Here is a 24,307-nt window from a genome sequence, read left to right as displayed (position 1 = left end):
GAGGGATAGTTTACTGGACTGATTAGTGTAACTGTGCCTGATATATAGTGTTGTAAAATATATTTCTTGTTTTGTGTGTAAAGTCACATGGTTCCAGTGAATAAATTATATTTATATTTCATAAAACTGGAATTGGTTCTGCATTCTGTTACAATGATTGGTGCTCTGAATTCACATCACTTATAGTGCAGGTGGATTCAGTACAACATGGGCAGCTTGGAAACTTTGGGTACATGAAAACTTATGCATAAGACTGTGGGCCATTCCAAACTTTGGAAACAGCCCATGCACATCCATAATGCAGTAAACTGTTTTGTTACCTTGAATGGAACATCCAAGGGGCAAGACTCCTACACAGGCAAAGAGAAATGATCATACACAACGCCATTAGTTTTCCAATTACATTTGCTGTCAGCCTCCTGAGGCGGGTCCCTGTGTCATTAAAAGAACTAGCACTGCATTGCTGGTATTGCATTGTTGTTGCTAGAGATGAAACTTGTCTCCTGCAGTTTCAGCAATGCTGCAATACAAACCAGGGATTGGCCATGATGAATACACGAAACACCAATGGCGTGATAGTAATGACGTTTCAACTTGCATTAGCATTGCACTATCATATTTTTTTTAATGGTTTGTGTTAACAACTCATATTTTACACATAAATTTCACAGATCGGTGCATGCTGGACTTTGACGCTGGATCGCAGTGCTCAGAGTATAGTGCAAAATGGTTCTTTGACAGCAAGAACAACATCTGCACTCAGTTCTGGTATGGCGGCTGTGACGGTAATGGTAATAGGTTTGACACAGAAGCTGAGTGCATTGCAGAATGCACAAACACAAGTAAGTAATATAGCCGGGGAGGGAATACACCATATTGCCGAGAATAAGAGCACTGACCACTGTTTAGTTTTTTTCTTGCAGACGTTAAAAATATAGAAAATAACATGAGAAAAGCAAGTTAAATTCCCTATCATTTACTCCCACAGTGCTGGAAGAAAGCACATCAGAACCCAAGCCTGAAGGAATCATATTGTCAGGTAAAAAGTGCACTAATATTAAGCTACTCAGCCCATATAGCTGACAACACTTTGAACATGGTGCAAATTGAGTACCTGCTTTTCCAATATTTTTCCGGCCACAATCTGGAAGGAATGGAGAAGCAGAGAGGAGTTAATGTGGATGAGGGTGAGAGTAAAGAAGACTTAAGCAGGCAGAGGAGACCGTTCAGAGCTCCTCGAGGAATAGGGGATAGAGAAAAGCTTGAGGTCAACAGAGATCAGGTAGGGTCACAATACTTTGCTGGGGGAGAGAAGGTGAGAAACAGCATGTGTGTTCAATGTGACGATTGAAGGATCAATTTGGGAAAGCTGTTAGAAAATAAATAATTTTAAGAATTCAGGATCTCTTCTGGCTGTTCTGTTCATAAATATACTACATAGGTTGATCCAGGAAGATCTCATATTTATGCCAAATTAGATTATTTCATCTGGAATGGCAAAAAGTTGTAATAGATCCATCATTAGGCATGTGGAAGGAGAACAGTCAGTCAGGATTCCTACTCCTCTTCTCCATTTAGTGACTCTGGTTGTAAAAATGCATGCACACAAATATTGGGTGAGGACAGAATCAGAAACAAGGTTAATTTGAGATCCCTCGAGAATACTTCAGGATTAATGGAGGCCTCAAGGTCCAGAACTGGTGGTGAAGGACAAGCAGATTAATTAATAGACAAGGCTGTTTGGTTGGAGCTTTGATTTGTTTCCTGGGTCTTCTTGAAGCTCCTGTGGTAGGAATTCCTTGAATGCTGTTTAACAGGAGACAGAATGGTAAAGTCAGCTCTCTTGTTTAGGATCTGCTTTGACATTGGTAAACAGCTGCAATCACTACCACTCAAGGCATGATATTATTTGGGATAGGTGTACTCAATACAGTCACTCATGCTGGAGTGCACCACTGGTGTGGTGTGTTAGGTGGGGGCTAATCTTATTCTTTTTTGTCATCTAGATGTGCACTGAATGTTTTGTGGATGGAAATGTGCAGTGTGGTATGTCATGTAGGTGAACTTATTTGGGCATGGTGCATCATTTGGAAATATGCTCCAAATTCATTGTTTAAACCTCATGCTTTATTTTAACAGAGTAATATCCCTATGCATATTTTGGTGGCAGACACCCTGTTAATGTTGAAAAAGTTAGAATAAAACCTTCAGGAAAATGTATAACAGTTTGTATGTAAATTTACCATTATTCCCTATTTAATGTTAATCACATGGGAACCTCCCTGATAAATACTAGAAGAGGGGAATATCTTTGCAGCAATGTCTGTTGGGTAACAGTTGGGTAAGAGTGATCATTGTATCATAAGGTTTAAATTAGTAAAAAAACAATGCAAAATGAATTGGAAGAGGGCTAACTTCAGTGGGATGAGAGGGAACCTAGCCAGGGCAAAATGGAACTAAAGATTGACAGAAGAAACTGTAATGGAACTGTAGTGGAACAATGGTTGATCATCAGGAGGAAATGTTTTAGTACAGGGTAAGTTCTTTGCAACAAGGGGGAAAGGTAGGAAAACCGAAGCTGAGGCTCCTTGGATGACAAGGAAGATAGGGAATATGATGAAACAAAAAGAGGATGTGTGTTGCATGTTAGGTCAATTCTTCAAGTGAGTACCAGGACAAATATAGTGGCCAGGATTTTTAGGATGGCGGGGCTTCCCTTCCAGCCATCTGAAGAGTCGATGTGGAATGCATCCCTGCTAATATTACTTGCCCCGCAGTCATTTAAAGCTCCAACAAGCATTAATTGGCTGGAGGCAGGGCTTCTGCCCCTCACTTGGTAGAAAGTTCCACCTCAAAGAACTGCTAGCCAATCTGATTTCCACCCGAGGTCTGAACCCCGTTTATTTTCGGAGATCCCCTTGCCCCAGAACTCCTCCTACCAGCCTCAAAATTGAGGCTGGGCAGGAAACAGCCCTTAAGTGGTCAATAATTGGCTGCTAATCAATCCACAAATCAATCTGCGGCTATTCAGTCTACAATAACTGTACCTTCTACAGACCATGTACCAGCTACCCTTACAATAATTCTATTCCATCCATCTAATTTTCCTGATGGGAAGGTATTGCTAAAGTACATCTTGATCTCCAAAGGATTTCAATCAAACTCGAGAATATTCATCCATTTTCACACCTCCATTGTTGAACCTGGTAGGGTTCAAGCAAGATTCTGAAGAAGTCATATTGGACTCGAAACATTAACTTTGTTTATCTCTCCCTCTTCACAGATGCTGCCAGACCTGCTGAGTTTTTCCAGCATGTTCTGTTTTTATTCCAACTCTTACCTTACTTCTCTTCTCCCCGATACCATTGTGTCCTATGAGAGTATGTTACAATTTCAACTCTAAATGTACCAATCTCAATCCCAACAAGATACTTAAATGGTCCCCATAGTGTCAAATCATTATCCTTCTTCACTGCTTAATCACTAGACTTGTGTTGCAAAGAAATATAGGGTCATAGAATCTTTTGGTTAAGATAACAGTCAAGTTATCATGGAAATCTTGAAGGAGAGTTGGCAGTCACCAATTATTCATAATCCATTGGCTGTATTCAAAATTCCCATTGAAGGAAGAGTGTTCTGAAGGTTTCAGCATTTAGCCCACATCAGCATCAGAAAGAGAAACTGCAAACATGTATAATCAGTGAAGCATATAACTGCATGCTAATTCTCAACAGAAGAAGATATCACAATCAAATGTTTCTAGGGAAGAAACAGGTTGTGTGTCTGGGCATGTGTATGTGTGAGTTTGTGGACAGCAAAACTTGCCAGTGATTGAACCAAGAGAGGTGAATAGGAAACATGTCGGTAGAACATGAGAGCATAAGGACAGGTGTGCAGTCCAAATAAGACTTTTTACACAACCACACAGAGTATAAGAAACAAATGTGAATGAATTTGCAGGTAAAATTCAATTTGGAGAGTATGACATGGTAGCCATCACTGAGGCCTGACAGCAAGAGAGTCAGGACTGGAAACAAGTTTATAATATCCCCAGAAAAGATGGGGAAAATGGTAGACAGGGAGGAGTAGCTTTGGTAATTAAGGGTGAAATCATTTCAATGATAGAGGATATAACAAGATGTATGCAGGGACTGGAGGCTTTGTGAATAGAGTTAAGAAATAACAAAACGATTTTAAGACTGCAGTGGGAGTTTTTTGTAAGGCATCCTGGTAGACATGTGAAGTGATAAATTGCATAAATTCAGAGAAGAAACAAGAATGTAGTAGAGGCATTTTGGTTTTAATGGAGAACTTTAAGTTTCATTTTAACTTTAACTTGGTTGGATATTTAAGAAATGTGAGAGAGGGAAATCGGGGAATCATAGACATATAGGACAGGATTTTGCCCTTGGCGGGGGTGCTTGGCAGGGGCAGGCGGGGGCGACCGCCGCCCACAATCGGTTCTGCACCATGATTTCACGCTGGCAGGCCAATTAAGGCTCAGCGCTGCCTGTACATGCAGGGGGAGGAGGGCAAGCAGGCCTAGCGCGATCTTCACGCATGCGCGCGAAAGAGTGCTTCAATCTCTCCGAGGCACGGAGTTGCCTCAGGGAGATGAAGCTCCGTTTAAAAAATAAATAAAGGAAATAAAATTGTCATAAAACATGTCCCCTCATGTGACCCTGTCATATGAGGTGGGGCATGCTTTTAATTCAAAAATAAAATTTTTATTTGATGTTTATTTGCTTTAGGAAACCTCATCCTGCCCGTGGGTGAGGTTTCCTAAAAAATGTAAAGGCCGTTTGGTCTATTCGTCTGCCCACCAACCATGAGGTTGGTCTATTCATCTGCCCACCAACCATGAGGTTGGACGGGCAGCATAAATTTGAATTTAATTAGCTTCTTAATGGCCTTAATAGGCCTTTTAATTGTCGATGAGCGCACAGCCAACTCTGGCGCGTGCCTGCCGAACAAAATATCGCGAGACTACATGATGACATCGGGACACTTGCCTGACGTCATCGCGCGTCATTTTACGATCGGGCGTGTCGGGTGCGCACCCACACGCCGAGCTTAATATTCTGCCATAATGTTGGGAAATTACTAGAGTCTATAATTAAGAATGGAGTTACTGAACACCTTGAAAATCTTCACCATATCAAAAAGAGTCAGTATGGATTTGCAAGGAGTAGATCATGTTTGGTGCATCTGACTGATCTTTTTGAAGGCGAATAATGACAATATCTTGGACAAGTCACACCACCAATGAAGAGGTGCTAGTAAAATGTGAGACCAAAAGAACTCTGCTAACCAAGGTCAGGAAGAGACAGTTGGAATTTTTTGGGCATGTAAAAATAAATCATGATTTAGAAGTCTGATGCTGATGGAAAAGATCAATGGTGAAAGAGATTGAGGTAGAATAATTTTTTAATAAGTCTCACAAACTGGATAAATGTACCACCTACAAAGATGATTCATGCCACTAGAGCAAGGTTAACATGGAGAACGATGGTCACTAATGCTCCCTAAGGGCATGGTACCTGAATGAAGAGAGCGAGACTAAACTATTGCCAGGGGAACGTCTACGGATGTTATTTATATAGAATTTAATAAAGTCTCTCACAAGAGGCTGTTAGCTAAAATTGAAATCCATGGAACTGAAGGCAAAATATTGGCTGCATTATTTAATTGGCTGATCAGCAGGATTCAGAGTTGAAATAATAGGAAGGTGCTTTAAGTGACAGGATGTTACTAGTGGTGTCATGTAAGGGCCCTCAACTATTCACCATGTTTATTAGCATATCCAAATTTGTCAGTCACACAAAAATAGGTGGCAATGGGACATTACAGAGGGATACTTGTTGATTAAATGAATGGGCAAAACTGTGGCAAATGGATTTCAGTGTCAGCAACTGTGAGGTAATTCATTTTGGACATAAAAGGATGAAACAGGATATTTTCTAAATGGTGAAAATCTAGAAACAATGGAGATTCAAACAGACTTGGGAGTCCAGGTAACTAAAACATTAAAATCTCATGAGCAGGTACAAGAAGAAATCAAAAATTCTAATGGAACACTGGCCTTTATCTCTCCAGGACTAGAATACAAAAGGCTAGAAGTTATGTTTCAGTTATAAGTCCTGGTTAACTATACCTGGGCCAGAATTTTTAGCTTGGTGGGTGGGCGTGTGCCCGACCCGACCGAGCGTGAAATGACACACGATGACATCAGCCGAGTGTGCCGACGTCAATACGCAGCCGCGGGATAGTTCGGTCAGCAGGCGCGCACCGGAGCTCGCTGACAATTAGAAGACCTATTAAGGCCATTAAGTTAACAATTGACTTTAATTTTTCACTGCCCATTCAACCTAACAGTTAGCAGGCAGGCAAAAAGGCCAAGTGGCTTTTGCATTTTTTGGAAACCTCATCCATGGGCGGGATGAGATTTCCAAAAGCAAATACAAATAAAATAAAAACTTTATTTTCTAATTAAAAACATGTCCCTTGCTCATGTGACAGAGTCACATGAGGAGATATGTTTCATTAAATTTTTCTGGTCTTTATTATTTTGTTTGAAAATTCTCCATCTCCCTGAGGCAGCTCTGTGCCTCAGGGAGATTATACTGCACTCTCTCATGCACATGCATGAAGTTCGCGCTAGGTCTGCTCGCCCTCCACCCCGCCCGCCTTAATTGACCCGCCTGCAAAAAATCGCGGAGCGTTGCCGATCGCGGTGGGCTTCACGATCACCCCTGCCCGCCCCCGCTGATCCTGCACACCAAGGGCAAAATTCTGCCCCTGAAGTACTCTGAGCAGTTTTGGGTAGAACACCTTAGGAAGAATATATTGGCCTTGGAGGGAGCACTGTTTTCCAGTGGGCTCCAATGGTTAAGTTAAGAGGACTTTTAAGTAAGGTTGTATTTCCTTGAATTTAACAGATTAAAGGGTAATTTGATCAATATCTTCAAGGTATTAAGCTAAACAGATAGGATAGGAGAAACTGTTTTCATTGGTTGTGGAGTCTAGGATTAGAGGACAGTATAAAAATTGGAGCCAGATCTTTCATCAGTGAATTTAGGAAACACTTCTACACGCAGAGGGTCGTAGAAGATTGGAACTCTCTTCTACCAATGACAATTGATTCAATGGTTAATTTTAAATCTGGGATTGATAGATTTTTGATAGGTAAAGAGATTAAGAAGTTTGGAGCAAAGGTGGGTATCTGGAGTTAGGTCACAGATCAGCCATGATCTCATTGAATGGTGGAGCAGGCTTGAGGGGCTGACTCCTACTCCTATGTTTCTTTATATATGAGTTCAATGGAGCAACAGTACCATGAAATTAGTTTAGAGGGAGCTTCACATTATATGCAACCTATACTCTCTGATGAATGAGTGGAGTCAATGGAGCAGAATCAGTGGAGCAGTGTTGAAAGAACTTTACTACATCCCACCTGAAATATTGTGTTCACCACAATCCGAAACACTGGGTGGGGGGCTGCTGGGGGGTGATTAATATTACTGTAATCCCCCTGCAGGAAACTGACATGATCAGATCAACCAGCCAGTTTGACATTCCGTGGACTTCAATGTAAAGTAACATTAGGCACATGCAAAATGAGTGGCCAATCTGATTGCACCAGTTTCCAACTACACAAGTTGGCTTATAATTGCCCAGAACACAGCTTCTGTAATGAAGCTGACGGAGTTACTGTCACTGACCCAAGATTGAATGACAGGGCAGCACAGATGAAGCTTTATCATGCATCAACTCTGTGCTGTAGCTGAGGTGAAAGGGCTCAATACTGTCGTTGGATACAGATTATGGAAAAAGTTCCGTTTTTAAGTTGTGCTGCCTCTCACCCGAACAATAACAAGAATTTAAAAGACACTAAATGCCTTATATCAATACTGTATATCACATCTCAGAATTGTTGTTATGGAAATGTCTGGTTATCTGACTTTTTAAAGGTTTACAACAGAGGTCTTCCAGAAGTATCTGCTGGATATCCATTCTATTTAAAAACAAAGAAAGAGAAATCAGTTACAGCAGATGTTAAAAAGCCAGTATAATTGGAAGTGGGAAATGTTGTGAACACCTGTACCTCAATCCACAAATTACATTTTTCCAACAAAAGTTAATGGCTTTCCAAATTATGAGCAATATTAAAAACATAATCCCAAACACCTGCCATGTTATTTTATTGGTGGCTCATTGGATTCCATTAATTGAGTTTAGAAAAGCCTGTGGTACTTAAAGTATAATTACCAGTATAGAACTGTAGCAACTGCTATCCCTGAGCCCAAATATTCTTGCTGTGTTTCCAAAAAAATGTTTCCTAAGGCTATCCCTCTATGTAATGAGCTCAAAAGAGTCAAGGAAGGGAATTAGTTAGTGTTGATTGAGTCAATACGGAGTTACTAAGTTCCACAGTATTAGTGAGCGTGCGCAACAGCATGAAGAAGTTGGATTAACATTTATAAATCTATGGAATATATAAGAAAATAGAAAGTCCAGTGTGAAATTTTCTTAAATTTCTGTACATTAGTTGCATTATTATCAATAACTAAGCTCAATGAATACTTTGACCTTGGTGTGTAGAGGATTACATTAGTAGTACAGTACCTCCTGGTACTGTCATTCTTGGCCCTTCTATCTTCATTTATTACCACTCCATCTCTAATCTCTAAAGCTCTTGACCTGGTCACTGCCAGCCAACTAAATGCCCATCTCATATCAGTCTGTCTGAATTTGTCCAGTCCGGCATCCACCCTTCTCATAGCACCAAAATAATCTAAATTGTGAATGATGTCTATTGTGATCTTTTTATCCACTTATTTTTATTTTTATTCATTTATCCATGGTATTATCACCTTTTTTATCCACCTTCTCTAGCCTATTTTCTATTTTTTCCCCACCACCACCCCCTCCCCCTACCCCATCCCCAAAAGGGCCATCTGTTACTTGTTCCATGTTGTTCTTTCACACAATACTACCCCTGTCCTGCTATTATCACATTTTGCTTTCTTAACTTTACGCCACTATCAGCACCTTTTTTAGCCTTTACCACCACCACTAACACTCCCTTCATCCTTTAGTTCATGACATCTTTGTCAATCTCTCCTTTGTCCCCACCTATCGCTAGCCACCTATCCAGCTTCACCTGCTCCAGCCCCTCTTAAACAGTATAAATTTCATCACATTTCTACTTCTCTTCAGCTCTGAAGAAGGGTCATATGGACTTGACATGTTAACTCTGTTTCTCTCTCCACAGATGCTGCTAGACCTGCTGAGTTTTTCCTGTATTTTCTGTTTTTATTGTCTATTGTGAGTGTGGTGCTTTATCCCTGTCTGCAGAATTTGATCTCGTTGACTATGTTATTCACTCCAAACATTTCCTTCTCCTTCCAGCTCCATGCGATTGCCCTCCCAGGGTTCAATGCCTGCCCATCCAAATGGTGCCAGTGCATCTCCAAATATCACTTATTTTTCATCTTTCACACCATTACCTCCAAAGTCGCCCAAACAGCCATCTCTCAACACATCCTTTTCAATAAATGCTGCCCTTAGTTACATCATCCATTGACATGGGTCCAAATTTTACAAGACACACCAGATGACAGGCTCAAAGACGGGGTTGCTGGTAAAGTGCTGGGAGTCGTGTCAGGAAGGCTCCTCGATGCTGTCTCACCGCCAGAGATGTTTTCCAGCAGTGGAATGGCAGCAACTCAGCTGTCCAATGACTGGAGGCAGGCGGCCAATTTAGACAATTAGAGGCCCATATAAGGGCCATTATCCTTGACAGCTGACATTTTGCAAGTGGTGGAGCTACCTCCAAACTGTATGAGGAGGCTGTTGGTTACAAGGAGGCAGCCTCTCTCCGTCTTCCCATGGTGGGGTGTCCATTAGGCCCAGAGGTTCCATGTCCCAAATAGGGGACTGCCAGCAACCAGCTAAAGGGTTGTCACATCCGATCACCAGGGCCTAGCTGTTTGACTCTGACAAGAAACACAACTCTACCACCCTTGCAAGGGGGCCTCAAAATACCTCAGCAGCCATCTCACTCGATGGCACTGCCAAGATTGCAGAACTGCTGGTCCTCTGATTGGGCTGACTGAGCGTGGAAGTCACATCTGCTTTCCTTAATTGACTGCTACCCCTACCTACTGGTTCTTGATTGCCTTTCGCTGGCAAAATCGCGGGGCTACCTAAAAAATCCCTTGGCACAAGGACTGCCGAGGAGGATCCTGCCCATAAGATCATCTTTCACATGTACGCTGAGGTCGTTGAACATGTCATGCGTGGATCTATTCCATTTATTTGGGTGGAATTTTACAGTCCCGACAAAATCAAAGGACTTTTGAACAGCTTGCTGCATTTTACGGTGCTGCACCCACCATGATGGGGCTGTAAAATTCCGCCCATTGCCTCCAGATCCCTCATGACCCCCAAACCCCAACTCTCTCCAGAAATACACTAATCACCTCATGAACACATTTATGTTGTCCATTTCAGTAGGTTATTCAAGTGTGAATGCTATTTATTGTACAAAGAAATTCACTTGACATTACTTCTTATCTCCAACTTCTTTTAACTATGGCTTTAGTGTTTGAATCATTCAACATAGTGAAGAATTTTCCTGGCTCAACTTAGTCAATTCTTTTCAAAGTTGGGATAACTCCCGCCTTGGTGCACCTGCCTCGGGAACAGTGCCCTAAATAGCGTGTTTGTGGTTGGTGGGGGTGGGGGGTGGAGGTGGGTACGGGTGGTTCAATTGTGGAATGGAGTCAGACCCACCGCCCCCAGATGCAGATCAGCAGTGGTCACAAGGACTGCCAAGTGCCGAGGCAAGCTGTTTAAAAGGCCCTCCTCAGTTCTCTGGGATGTCGTCCTTGTTGCTTTTTAAATATTAGGCCCTCCAGCACTTACCCCACATACTCTATCATCCCACTCACCGCCATGTTCCCTAATACCCTCGAAGCCAACTCATGATCCCCCACCACCCACAACCCTTTGCCCTTATACCCTCCATGCCACTCACCCAGTATGCACCACGGGCAGATCTCAAGAGCCATGCTGAGATTAAATAAAATAAAGTTCTAAATATCTATTACAGCTTTCATTATAATAAACAGTCCCATTGATGAAAGCTCATTCAATGTATTTAAATTCCCTCAAGTATTTAATCCCTTATAAAAACAAACACATATTTATAACCCCACATCAAAGACAGCTATTTTTAAAATAACCTCTTTGAGTTGTCAATCAAACTGTGAATTGATAATCCTAGGTTGTGGAAAGCAGCCATGCATAAATAATGCTTTCATGATAGCACTTAGACTTATGTCAACAGACAGCAATTGAAACTGCTAGAACAAAATTTTTTCAATCGCACAGACACAGGCAGGCAGTTATTTTTCCAATTTTTAAAGAGCTGTCCATTTAAATAACTTTACAGCTTGACAATTCTACAGAACTTACCTGCTCTTCAAGGACACTTATGACCTTTCTAAAGATTTGTACCTTACACACTGCAGGATAAGGCCCCTGCTCCAGTGAAAATGGGGTCTTTTGAATTCAACTATGAGTTCAAATGACCCTGCTGAGTTTGTGCTTCCCACTTGTGGAAGCCACATCTTGCCAACCACCCCCACCAACCCCACTTCCCCTTCAGTGAAAATAGGATCTGTTGGAAATGGGGATGTGACTTCCACCCACCTGCCATTTTTTAAAGGTCCCTGGAGTCTCCACAATTCTGCGAAAATCCAGCCTGTTAACTCTGTTTGTCTCTTTATAGATGCTGCTGAGTATTTCCTGCATTTTCTGTTTTCTCCAAATATTATTGATTTTCAGTATATGGATTTTACAAATGACATGCCTCAATAAAACTCAATGGTTTCCATTTCAGAGTTACATTTTAAACCAATAGCAGAACTCCTTGTAGCTACCCTTTTTTGTTATCTAATCAGATACTTTCCAAATCTCTTTAAGCAAGAAATACATGAGAATAAAACTATTTTATTTTCATGAAAATGTATTTCAGATTACTTAAAATGCTGAGCTATTTTTGATACATGGAATGTAAGTGGCACAGTGGCCTAGCATCTTTGGGATCCAATTTTAAGTTCAGTCAATTGTGGGGAACATCTCACTCAGGGCCCCAAATGAAATAAACCTTTGGAGCTTCCAGTAAGCACAACAAAAATTTGTATTTACATAGCACCTTCAATGTAATAAAATATCCTGAGGCACTTGACAGGACAATTATAAAATAAATTATGTCATCAAGTCACATAAGCAAATATTGGACCAGATAGAGGTAAGTTTTAAGGAGTGTCTTAAAGGAGGAAAGTGAGGTAGAGATATGGAGAGATTTAGGGAGAAAATTACATAGCATGGAGCCCAAGCAGCTAAAGGCACATCCTCCTACAGTGGAGTGATTAAATTCAGGGATGCTCAAGAGGTCATAATTGGAGGACGGTGAACATCTTGAAAGGATTTTGAGCTGGGGGAGATTACAGAGCTAGTGAGGGGTGATACCGTGGAGGAACTTGGGAAAAAAAGGATGCAAAATTTAAAATAGATGCTTTGCTTAACCTGGAATCATTCCAGAGCAGTGAGCACTGTGATGATTGGTGAAAGGGGCTTGGTACATATTAGGACATGGGCAGCAGAGTTTTGGATGACCTCAACTTTACGGAGGTTAACACAGGGACATGAGTTAGAATTATCATAATAATTCAACAATGATTGCTGCTATATTTGTTGTTCAATGAAATGTACAGGGATATTTGCTGAAGGGATGAAATAGTACAATTCAGGAAGCTTGACCAATATTGGAATATAACAGAATAGAAGAAGCTTTATTCTGACTAATAATTTTCCCAAAATACTCTTAGGTACCTTTTATTTATCCTGTTTTATACTCTTGTTCAGTTGTTTAACAATCAATGATATTACATTTATTCTCACAGTTAAAGATATATGCCAATTACAGCGGGATGAAGGAAATTGCCGAAATTTTTCCCTCAAGTGGTACTATGATGTGAAAACTAAATTATGCACACGGTTCTGGTATGGTGGATGTAACGGAAATAAAAACAGATTCAATACACAGGATGAATGCACTAAGACTTGTGTTGAAGGTAAATAACTTGCAGTACTAATGCATGGTAGGAACCAAACATGTTTGTCCAGTGTCTCTTATTATTTTGTGAAAAGCTGTTGTTATGGAGATAGTAAGTGCATAAGGAAGCAAATCACCAAGAATCAGTTCCTGTGACTCATTAAATAGCCATCTAGCAATGTTCCAGTGAGGTGAGAAAGGGCAAGAAAATTGGTCACTATTAAAATGCCAGAAATAACATTATATAGAAGGGCATGGTAGATTAAAACATGAAGGGTACAATTCCCGTCTTCATTAGCTTTCAGTGAAAATGTAGGAAGGATTACAGTGCCCCCAGAACTTTAACATCTTGCCTCCTGGCATTACTTTGTCTGGAAACAGCTATTATGAGCATTTGTTCTTCCCTCCAAGAGGTTAAGCCTGAAATAGCATCCTTAAGAATGTGTTTGCACCAAAGCTAAGTTTCATGTTTTCTCTTAAACTACAACAATAGCATAGGCTACATACATACAGATTAAATATCCCTCTATTCTGCTGTAGCAACGCTCTTTAGTCCCTACATCAGAACAAAACGACACCAATGTGGGATTTCTGCCTGTTGGATATTTTGAAGAGTTAAGGGTTAATAATTTAATTAATCTATAACTATACTGGTCATAAAGCAAAAGGCTTTCTATGATAAGCAAGGAAACAATGGGATGCCTCAGGGAATAAATGATTGGAACAGCCTCAATCATGATAATGTATAACGTTGGTATAAAAATCATAGTGAGTGGGATCAATCAATCATGGAATGAGAGAATGTTCAGGCAAATAACTGGTCAAGAAAACTAGTCTTCAAACAATTCAAGAACAAACAAATCACCAAGTCTTGCTTGTGGGAATTATCTGTAGTGAGCAAACTAAACTGTTTATGTAAATGAAAGGAATATAAGGCTAGGTAAATCATGAGAACTGATCTGCGAAATGTACCTCTGAAGTAGGCAAAGAGCATGACTTTCTAGAATTAGCTGGACAGCTCAAAAGATAGAGAAACCAGAAGCTACTCTTTGCATAATATAGACTGTTGACCTATGCTGTATATGAATTACATGTATTTCATATACTATGCTAAATAGTGTCTCGTGCTTACTCGAAGTGCACTGTTTTTTAAAATTCATTTACGGGATGTGGGCCTCGCTGGCTAGGCCAGCATTTATTGCCTATCCCTAATTGCCCTTGAGAAGGTGTAGGTGAGCTGCCTTCTTGAACTGCTGCATTGCCTATGGTGTAGGTACACCCATAGTACTGTTAGGGAGGGAGTTCCAGGATTCTGACCCAGAGACAGTGAAGGAAAGATGATATATTTCCAAGTTAGGATGGTGAGTGGTTTTAAGGGGGACTTCGAAGTGGTGGTTTTCCCATGTACCTGCTGCCTTTGTCCTTCTAGATGGTAATGGTCATGGGTTTGGGAGGTGCTGCCTAAGGAGCCTTGGTGAGTTTCTGCAGTGCATCTTGTAGATGGTACACACTGCTGCCACTGTTTGTCGGTGGTGGAGGGAGTGAATGTATGTGGAAGGGGTGCCAATCAAGCGGGCTGCTTTGACCTGGATGTGTCAAGCTTTTTGAGTGTTGTTGGAGCTGCAAGTGAAGAGTATTCCATCACACTCCTGACCTGTGCCTTGTAGATGGTGACTAGGCGTTGGGGAATCAGGAGCTGAATTAATCGCGGCAGGGTTTCTAGCCTCTGACCTGTTATTGTAGCCACAGTATTTATATGGCTAGTCCAATTCAGTTTCTGGTCATTGGTAACCCCCCAGGATATTGATAGTGTGAACCATGAAAGAAGGAAGTTGACTAACAGTTCATTCAGCACCTCCCTCCTCTTAGATTGGATTAAATCCAGGTCCCAGAGGTGAAGTATTGTGTTCATCGGTACCCGTCCATCTCCTTGGCTTTCAAATTGGCAACTATTTCCACCTAACTTCCCTTCTTTGTTGTAATTATATTTGGTCGATTGCTCTATTTATGCACACACCCTTTATGGAAAAGAAACTTAAAACACTGTTTATTTTTAAGGACGGATTCAAACCAGAACGGTAACTACAATGGGAACGTAAATGAAATAGAGACTATGCCCTACATATACCTCTGATAGGAGCCAGCGTCTACAGGCTGCCATCAATCCCAATATGCTAAAGGTTCAACAGATACCTTGCACTGTATTTCTAATAGCTTTCATTATTCAAATGTTGAAGAGTTTGAAGTTTTTAAAAACTGCATGTTTTAATGGTGCTAACTTTGAGTCTGGGTGCTAATTTTGTGTGGACGTCATCTGTCCACTGTTGCATACATAGACATCTATACAGCTTGTTTCTCTTGTCTCTTAGTTCTACATTTTTTCATACTTAATATGAACATTTCTAACCTTCACTTCACTTTATTGTAAAAAATTGTTAGTGACTAAGTGACACTACATTTTTTTTTTAAACATGACTTATACAGAACAAAATCTTATACAGATCACTTCAGGATAAAATTATATCAAAAAAAAAGCTTCCATTGTATGTATATGCTTTGAACATTTTTTTTAAATGAGAGTGAATTATCAATGTTAGCTCACTAGTTGAAATGTATCCACAAGACATGTAAAAATTCAACATATGGATATTCGATTACAAAAATACCCATTCTTTAAAAAAACTTTCTCTAGTCCAAGAAAGTTTTTCAGTGATATTTTAAAGAGTTGCTCTATTTTGTTAAAAGTTTCTCCCCATACTGGTTCTCCTGAGGGAGCATAGTAATTTTTAGTGTACTTTGGAAATGTCTCTCTAATTTTGGAATTGTAATAAATGATGTACAGATATGCAACTTTCTGGTCATGCAAGCTATTTGGCACCTTGAAAAGACAACGCAAGAACCCTTTTAAAAATACTACTGGGATTACACTTTGAGCTAGATGATTTTCAATTCCTAGGCTTGAACGTATGGGTCATTTGTAATGTATTTTATGACATTGTTAAATTGTATGACCTAATGAAGATACATATGAGAAACTTTCTAATAAAATGTTCTTAAATTTGAAATGTTTGTGTCTAAAGATTGTTTATTTGTGTTGAACATAATCAATGTCAGCATTGGGAAATGTGCCAGCTATCAATATAATTTGCATCTAGGTGATAGGATTGCATAGAATTTCATCGGATATACAGCGCAGAAACAGGCCATTTGGCCCAATCAGTTCATGCTGGTGTTTATGCTCCACTCAAGCCACCTCCCGTCTTTTCTGTTCAAAATTTACCATTGTTACCACCTGTTCCCTTCTCCCTCATATGCATGTCTAGTTTTCTCTTAATTGCATCTATACTATTTGCTTCAACCACTCCCTGTGGTAACAAGCTCTACATTCTTACCACTCTCTAGGTAAAAAAAAATTCTTCTGAATTCCCTATTGAATTTTTGACGACAATCTTCTTGACAGCTTGTAGCTTCCCCTACAACAGGAAACATTCTCTCTCTATCCATTCTATGGAAACCCTTCATAGTTTTAAAGACCTCTATTAGGTCACATATGAGCCTTCTCTTTTCAAGAGGGAAGGACCCAGACTGTCAATCCTTTACTGATATGTATACTGTACCCCACATTTCTAGTGTCTTCCTTGAAAATCTTCTCTGCACCCACATCCTCTCCAGAGCCTCTATCTCCATTTTGTAATATGATCACCAGAATTTCACTCAGTACTCTAAAGTGTGGTCTACATGCGAACATACGAATTAGGAGTAGGAGTAGCCTGCTCCACCATTCAATAAGATCATGGCTGATCTGAATGTAACCTCAACCCCATATTCCTGCCTACCCCCAATAACCTTTCACTCCCCTGTTAATCAAGAATCTATCTCGCTATGCCTTAAAAATATTCAAAGACTCTGCTTCCACCGCCTATTTAGGAAGAGAGTCCCAAAGACTCACAATCCACTGAGAGAAAAAAATTTTCCTCATCTCTGTCTTAAATGAGCGACCCCTTATTTTTAAACAGTGACCCCTAGTTCTAACTTCTCCCACAAGAGGAAACATCCTCTCCACATTCACCCTGTCAAGACCCCTCAGGATCTTAAAGGTTTCAATTAAGTCACCTCTTACTCTTCTAAACTCCTGTGGATACAAGCCTAACCTGTCCAGCCTTTACTCATAAGACAACCCACCCATTCCTGGTATTAGTCTAGTTAACATCCTTTGAACTGCTTCTAACACATCTTTCTTTAAATAAGGAGACCAGTATTGTACACAATACTCCAGATATGGTCTCACCAATGCCCTGTACAACTGAAGCATAACCTCCCTGCTTTTGTAATCAATTCCCCTCACAATAAATTATAACATTCCATTTGCTTTCCTAATTACCTAATGTACCTACATACTAGCCTTTTGTCTAACCAAGGTTTAATACAGGTTTAGTCTAACTTGCCTACTTTTCAATTCCATCTCTTTGAAAATAAAATCTAATGCTGGCCTTGCTAACCAGTGATACAACTTGTGGTGATTGTTGTATTTGTATTCTGAGATCCCTTTTTTCCTCTGCTCAACCTAGACTCTCACCTTCTAAGTTAAGTGACCTCCCTATTCCTCCTATCAAAATATGCTACCGCACATTTATTCACATTGAAATTAATTTGTCTATTACTTGCGAATTCTGCACGTTTATTAATGTCCTCCTATAATTTGTTGAAATCCACTTCAGTATTGATTATCATTCCCTCCCCCAAAATTGTGGTTTTGATTCCAAAATCCAAATCGTTAATGTAAACTGTGAACATCAATTGTCCCAGTACTGATCCTTGTGGAAAACCAATTCCCAACTTCTTCCATTCAAAATAACATGAACTCTTCCCTCCATTTTGATTCATTTTTTTGCCAAGTGCCAGCTTATATCTTGTTTTCACGTTTTTGCTTTTAAACAGAGCTGCCCCTTGTTCTGCCATGGACTAATGTTTTGTTTATTTACAACCATTACCACTCCATTTGCTTTTATTTCATGATATCTTTGTTATTTAATCTCTCCCACTCTCTGACCTATCCCAGATCTTCCATTTTGTTCTACCTCTCCCCTTTCAATAGCATAAAACCCATCACATTTCTACATACCTTCAGTTCCGAAGAAGATTCATATTGGACTTGAAACATTAACTCTGTTTCTCTCTTCACAGATGCTGCCAGAACTGTTGAGTTTTTCCAGGACTTTCTGTTTTTATTTCAGATTTCCATCACCTGCAGTATTTTTATTATGCCAATTTAGTGAATCTTTGCTACACCACCTCTTATACAAGTATATCTTCCTTGAATATATAGACCAAAATTACACACAGTATTCGAGGTGAGGACACACCTCGAATAAATACAATTGGTACAATTGCATCAAGACATCTTTATACGTACTCCAATCCCCTTGCAATGAAAGCCAAGATGGCACTTGCCTTCCTAGGGCAGGATTTTTAGGTCGGCTTCCAGGCACGATCGGCGGGCCCGGGAGCAGACGGGGAATGGACCGCCGACCGCGATCGGCCCCTGACCACGATTTCATGCTGTCTGGCCAATCAACGGGCACTGAAATGCTCAGCGCTGCCGGGGTGGGGGCGAGAGTACGACGGGCGCTGACATCAGCGCAGGTGGGGGGAACGCGAAATGAAAGCTCCCTGAAGGCAGAGAGCTGCCTCAGGGAGCTGAAGAATTTAATACCAAAAACTAAAGATTTTAAAATCCAGAAAAAAATGTCGACGCATCAGAATCAGTCACCTGAATATCTACATGATGAAAATTCTGTCCACACATTTTTATTATTTTTAAATTTAATAACGGAAACCTTATCCTGCCCTTGAATGAGATTTCATCAAAAATGCAAAGTCCGCCTGGCAAATTCGCCCATCTGCCAACTGTAAGGTTGGATGCACCATGAAAAATCAGGGACAATTGGAACTTTAATGGGCTTAATTGCCCCCGTAATTGTTGGTGGGCATGCTTCTGACTTTTGCGCGCGCCCACCGACCAAAATATTGCGTGAGTGCAGGATGACTTCGGGATGCTTGCCCGACATCATCGTGAGCTATTTTACACTGGAGCGGGTCGGGCATGTGCCCACACGCTGACCTAAAAATTCTGCCCCTAATTTCTGTACCAGCATGCTAACTTTCTGTTTCTTGTACAGGAACACATAGAAACTAGGAGCAGGAGTAGGCCATTCGGCCCTTCGAGCCTGCTCCGCCATTCATCATGATCATGGCTGATCATCCAACTCAATAGCCTGCTCCCACTTTCTTCCCATATCCTTTGATCCCTTTCGCCCCAAGAGCTATATCTAAATCCTTCTTGAAAACATCCAAACTTTTGGTCTCAACTACTTTCTGTGGTAACGAATTCCACAGGCTCACCACTCTCTGGGTGAAGAAATTTCTCCTCATCTCAGCCATAAATGGTTTACCTCATATCCTCAGACTGTGACCCCTGGTTCTGGACTCCCCCACCATCAGGAACATCCTTCCTGCATCTACCCTGTCTAGTCCTGTTAGAATTTTATAGGTTTCTATGAGATCCCCCCTCATTCTTCTGAATTCCAGCGAATATAATCCTAATCGACTCAATCTCTCCTCATATGTCAGCCCGCCATCCCAGGAATCAGTCTGGTAAACCTTCGCTGCACTCCCTCTATAACAAGTATATCCTTCCTCAGATAAGGAGACCAAAACTGCACACAATATTCCAGGTGTGGTCTCACCAAGGCCCTGTACAATTGCAGCAAGACATCCCTGTTCCTGTACTTGAATCCTCTGGCTATGAAGGCCAACATACCATTTGCCTTCTCTATCACCTGCAGCACCTTCAGTGACTGTTGTACAAGGACACCCAGGTTTCATTGCACATTCCCAATGTCAAACATGATTTCCCTTTCGTAAATCCATGCTGATTCTGTCCAATTCTGCCACTGTTTTCCAAGCGCTCAGCTATTAAATCTTCTATAATGGACTTGAGAATTTTCCCCACTACCGACGTCAGACTGACTGGTCTATAATTCCCTGTATTCTCTCTGCCTCCCTTTTTAAATTTTGGAGTTACATTTGCTATCCTCCAATCTGTAGGAACTGTTCCAGAGTCCATAGAATCTCAGAAGATGACCACCAATGCATCCACTATTTCTAGGGCCACTTCCTTAAGTACTCTGGGATGTAGATTATCAGGCCCTGGGGATTTATCGGCCTTCAATCCCATCAATTTCTCCAACACAATTTCCCTACTAATACTGATTTCTTTCAGTTCCTCCCTCTCACTGAACCCTGTGTTCCCCAACATTTCTGGTATGTTATTTGTGTCCTCCTTTGTGAAGACAGAACCAAAGTATATATTTAGTTGGTCAGCCATTTCTTTGTTCCCCATTATAAATTCCCCTGTTTCTGACTGTAAGGGAGCTACATTTGTCTTCACCAATCTTTTTCTCTTCACGTACCTATAGAAACTTTTACAGTCAGTTTTTATGTTCCCTAGAAGCTCACTTTCATACTCTATTTTCCCCTTCTTAATCAATCCCTTGGTCCTCCTTTGCTGAATTCTAAACTGCTCCCAATCCTCAGGTCTGTTGTTTTTTCTGGCCAATTTGTATGCCTCTTCCTTGCATCTAATACTATCTCTAATTTCCCTTGTAAGCCATGGTTTGGCCACCTTTCCTGTTTGACTTTTGCGCCAGACAGGAATAAACAATTGTTGCAGTCCCTTTATGAGTCTCACACCTTTTTAAAAATATTTTGCTTTTCTATTCTTATGACCAAGTGAGTAACTTAATACTTCTCCACATTATACTCCATCTGTTATCTTGTTGTCCGCACACCTAACTGGTCTATATTTCTTTGCATCCTTTCTGTGTCCTCCTCACTACTTACCTTTTCATCCAGCTTTGTATCAGCAAACTTAGATACATTACTCTCTGTTTCTTCATTCTAGGTCATTAGTGTATATTGTAAATAGCTGAGGCCCCAGCACTGATCCTTGTGACACTCCACTAGTCAGTTTGCCAACTTGAAAATGTTCCATTTTTGCTCATTCTCTGCTTTCTATCCAATAAGCAATCATCTATCCATGCTAATATATTACCCAGAACTCCATGAGCCCTTTCCTTGCCCATTAACCTTATATGTGGCACCTTTTGGAAATCCAAGTATTCCACATCTGCTGCTTCCTCTTTATCTACCCTACTAGCTACATCCTCAAATAATTCGTAATAAATTTGTCAAGCAGGAATTTTCTTCTGGAAAGCTATGTTGACTTGTTCTAATCGTACTATACTTTTCAAAGTACATTGTTAAGGCTTCCTTAATAATAGATTCCAGCATTTTCCTAATGACTGCTGTTAGGCTAATTGGCCTGTAGTTCCCTGTTTTCTCTCACCTTCCTTTCTTGAAGAGTGGTGTTACATTTGTCAACTTCCAATCTAATGGGTCCATTCCTGAATCTAAGGAATTTTGGAACATCATAGCCAGTACTATCTCTGCAGCTATCTCTTTTAGAACCCGAGGATATAGGTTAATTGTCACATTCCACTGCCCCTCCTCTCCCACCCCACCTTTAGTCAGCCTCCACCTCCAAGATGCTATATGGTCAGCATACTGACTGTCCTTCTTTATCCTTATCCTTAAATGTAGCAAGTGCATCGTACATGTTGGATAGGATCAGTTTCTGTGGATCCTATTTATCTCAACCTGGGTTCCCTCTGTATTCTGCACACTATTGGTTACACCAACCCTGTTCTAATCCTGCACCTCTCTATGAGGTGTGACTAAAGTCTGGAGCAAACTATCTGGATAATACTCTGCCTTCCTTATGTGTCGAAGTGTCCCCAATACTCTAATGGAGTGCCTGAGCTAGAGGTAATCAAGAAAAAGATATCCACTACAGATGTCCTTGGACAGCAAGGAAATCTGCCCATAAACTCCCACATATGCCAGTCCAGACGCCAACCTAGTCCGCTATCTCTTAGATTAAATTATGTATATCCACTTTTTAGTTTGTCGTAAGTTTTTGTGTTTTTCTACTCAATAACTTGCAATAAAACACTAGACAACTACAACTTATATGGCACCTTTAATGTAATAAAATTTCCAAAACTGCTCCTCAGGAGCATGGGAAAACAAAATACAACTTTGTGTACATAATGAGATGTTAGGCTAGATGACCTAAAGCTTGGTCAAAGAGGCAGGTTTTAAGGAGTATAAGCAGGTTAGAGAGGCAAAGAGTTATAGGGAGGGAATGCTAAAGCTTGGGGCCCAGCAATGGCCACTCCATTGGTGGAGCGATTAAAATTGCCTCTTCCCCCATTATCTTAATAAGTGGGAAAACTCATGGACTGCCCACCCGTCCTGTCACCAATTAAGGCCCTTAAGTGGGCAAACAATGTTCACTTAAGGGCCTCATCCCGCCACCATTTGAATTCATCTAGCAGTAGGCAGAGGACTCGCCATGCGGGAAGCCTGAAATGAAAGCTTGTCAGGGTTACTTGTGGGCTTCCAGGGGAAGTCCTTCATTCAAAGGCATTCAGTGCCTGTTTGAGGGTCTTGGTGTCGGGCAGGGAGGGGCCTGCTGAGAACCACTCCCCTGTCCATGCTGCTGAACCCCCACCCACATAACCCCCACCCCGTGATTCCCTCCCACCATCACTCATCTGTAGCCTAGGTCCCTCAGTAATCCTGGGCCTCAGGTGGGTGCATTACTGACAACAGTCACCACCTTCTCAGAGGGGCTCCCAAGCAATGAAGAGATGCCATCTCCTGTTTGGCCAGCAGCTCTCGGTGGGCTGGACCTCCCCTGAACATTCCTGATAAGCACTTAAATGTGGCAGGCCTTTCCGAAAAGAAGTGATGTGGGGCTCTCGCTGGATCTCCAGCTGTGAGAACCCTGTCGCCGACATTAAATTCTGCCCATTGAGTCATAGGGTGGAATTGTCTGGTCCCATTGATGGTGGGCGTCATAGCAGGCACGTGCAGACAATATGGCAAGAAGGCCAAAAATCGGTTTCACGCCATCGTCAAACCAGTTTGCAATCACCCGCTCCACCCATCAATGGCAGGCCACGTTTCCTGCTGTCCAACGTCGGAAGTTGATTTTAATGTGTTTGCTTCTCATTATTGTGCCCTCAGGCTGGAATAACCCCCAATGTCAAACTTATGGCCCATGTTGGCGTGACTTCAGAACAGCGTGCTTCATGATTGTCTTTAAAAGGCGGGCACCTGGTGAGCTGAACTTCGAGGGGAACGTGGAGGTGAGTGCACACAACCTTGTGCAGTGCTTGTGAGCATTGTCCATAGGATGTTAAGGAGGGGTGGGGGAGGCGGGTGCACAGTCAAGTCACTTTTTCCCGGCTGGCTTTCTGTGTGGTGCCGGGGCAAGGGTTCCAGTGCGGGTCATGTCTGGGCAGGAGGATGAGGTGAAGGCAGCACAGACTGAAGGAAGTTCGCAAGCACATGCCGGGGGGATTGGTGGTAGGGGTGGTGGGGGAGGGGGCGGGGGTGAAGGAACCGGCCAGGCACTTGGAAAAGCTTGTCAAAAATGAGCATTCCTCCCCAGCTGAGTCTGTTCAGCTGCAGTTCCATTGACAGGCTTGGAGTCCGCCCTCTGAAAATTTTCTGTCCACTCAAAGAACGAAAAGCATGAAAGTGCCACTAAATGTTCCAGAACCTTTCACCCCATGAGTGCAGACTGCAAATTAATATGCATTTTAGGCTGCAGAATAATAGGCTGACTGGACAAGTTGTAGAATCCGCTTGTGAAAGGTGCTCATGGTGCAGTCACTGGTGGAGGCGCTCACAGCCCCTCGCAATGTCTTCGTTAAAGCTTGGACCAGTATCCCTCATGATTCAAGCTAACAGCGCAGCCTTGCAGTGCGGGTTAAGAGAATGCCTGCGCCTGAACTGGGAGCACAGCATGCAGTCCAGAGGTCAAAGCTGCCACCAATCGGTCAAGTGGAGTGGGGAGGAGGTGGGTAGTGTTTTGGACACCCATGAAGTGTACTACACACTGGCCATCCAAGTGGTGGCCAGCACTCTCTGGCCTGCATGAAGAGGCCTTCAGACTTAACCAAGAGAAGTTCAAAGGACACATATGCTATCTCACGTGTCCCTCTCTTTGATACTGAAGGAGGAGAACATCAGGATCATGGAGTCTGGCAA

At 41.6% G+C, this 24,307-nt stretch overlaps 1 protein-coding gene across 1 annotated transcript in view; it reads left to right on the top strand.

The window, feature by feature from the left end:
• Window positions 1-16,017, top strand: part of LOC144686457 (collagen alpha-3(VI) chain-like) — a 254,671-nt gene extending 238,654 nt beyond the window's left edge. Inside the window, exons 48-51 of the mRNA XM_078551696.1 lie at window positions 672-842; window positions 989-1,039; window positions 12,975-13,145; window positions 15,185-16,017. Coding sequence (XP_078407822.1) covers window positions 672-842; window positions 989-1,039; window positions 12,975-13,145; window positions 15,185-15,225 — 434 coding nt within the window. The 3' untranslated portion in view covers window positions 15,226-16,017. The remainder of the gene's footprint in view (window positions 1-671; window positions 843-988; window positions 1,040-12,974; window positions 13,146-15,184) is intronic.
• Window positions 16,018-24,307: the final 8,290 nt, after the last annotated feature.

Source organism: Cetorhinus maximus, chromosome 11, assembly GCF_964194155.1.
Source record: "Cetorhinus maximus chromosome 11, sCetMax3.hap1.1, whole genome shotgun sequence".
In the NCBI taxonomy this organism is placed as follows: Eukaryota; Metazoa; Chordata; class Chondrichthyes; order Lamniformes; family Cetorhinidae; genus Cetorhinus; species Cetorhinus maximus.
This window is presented reverse-complemented; position numbering and strand designations above follow the sequence as displayed.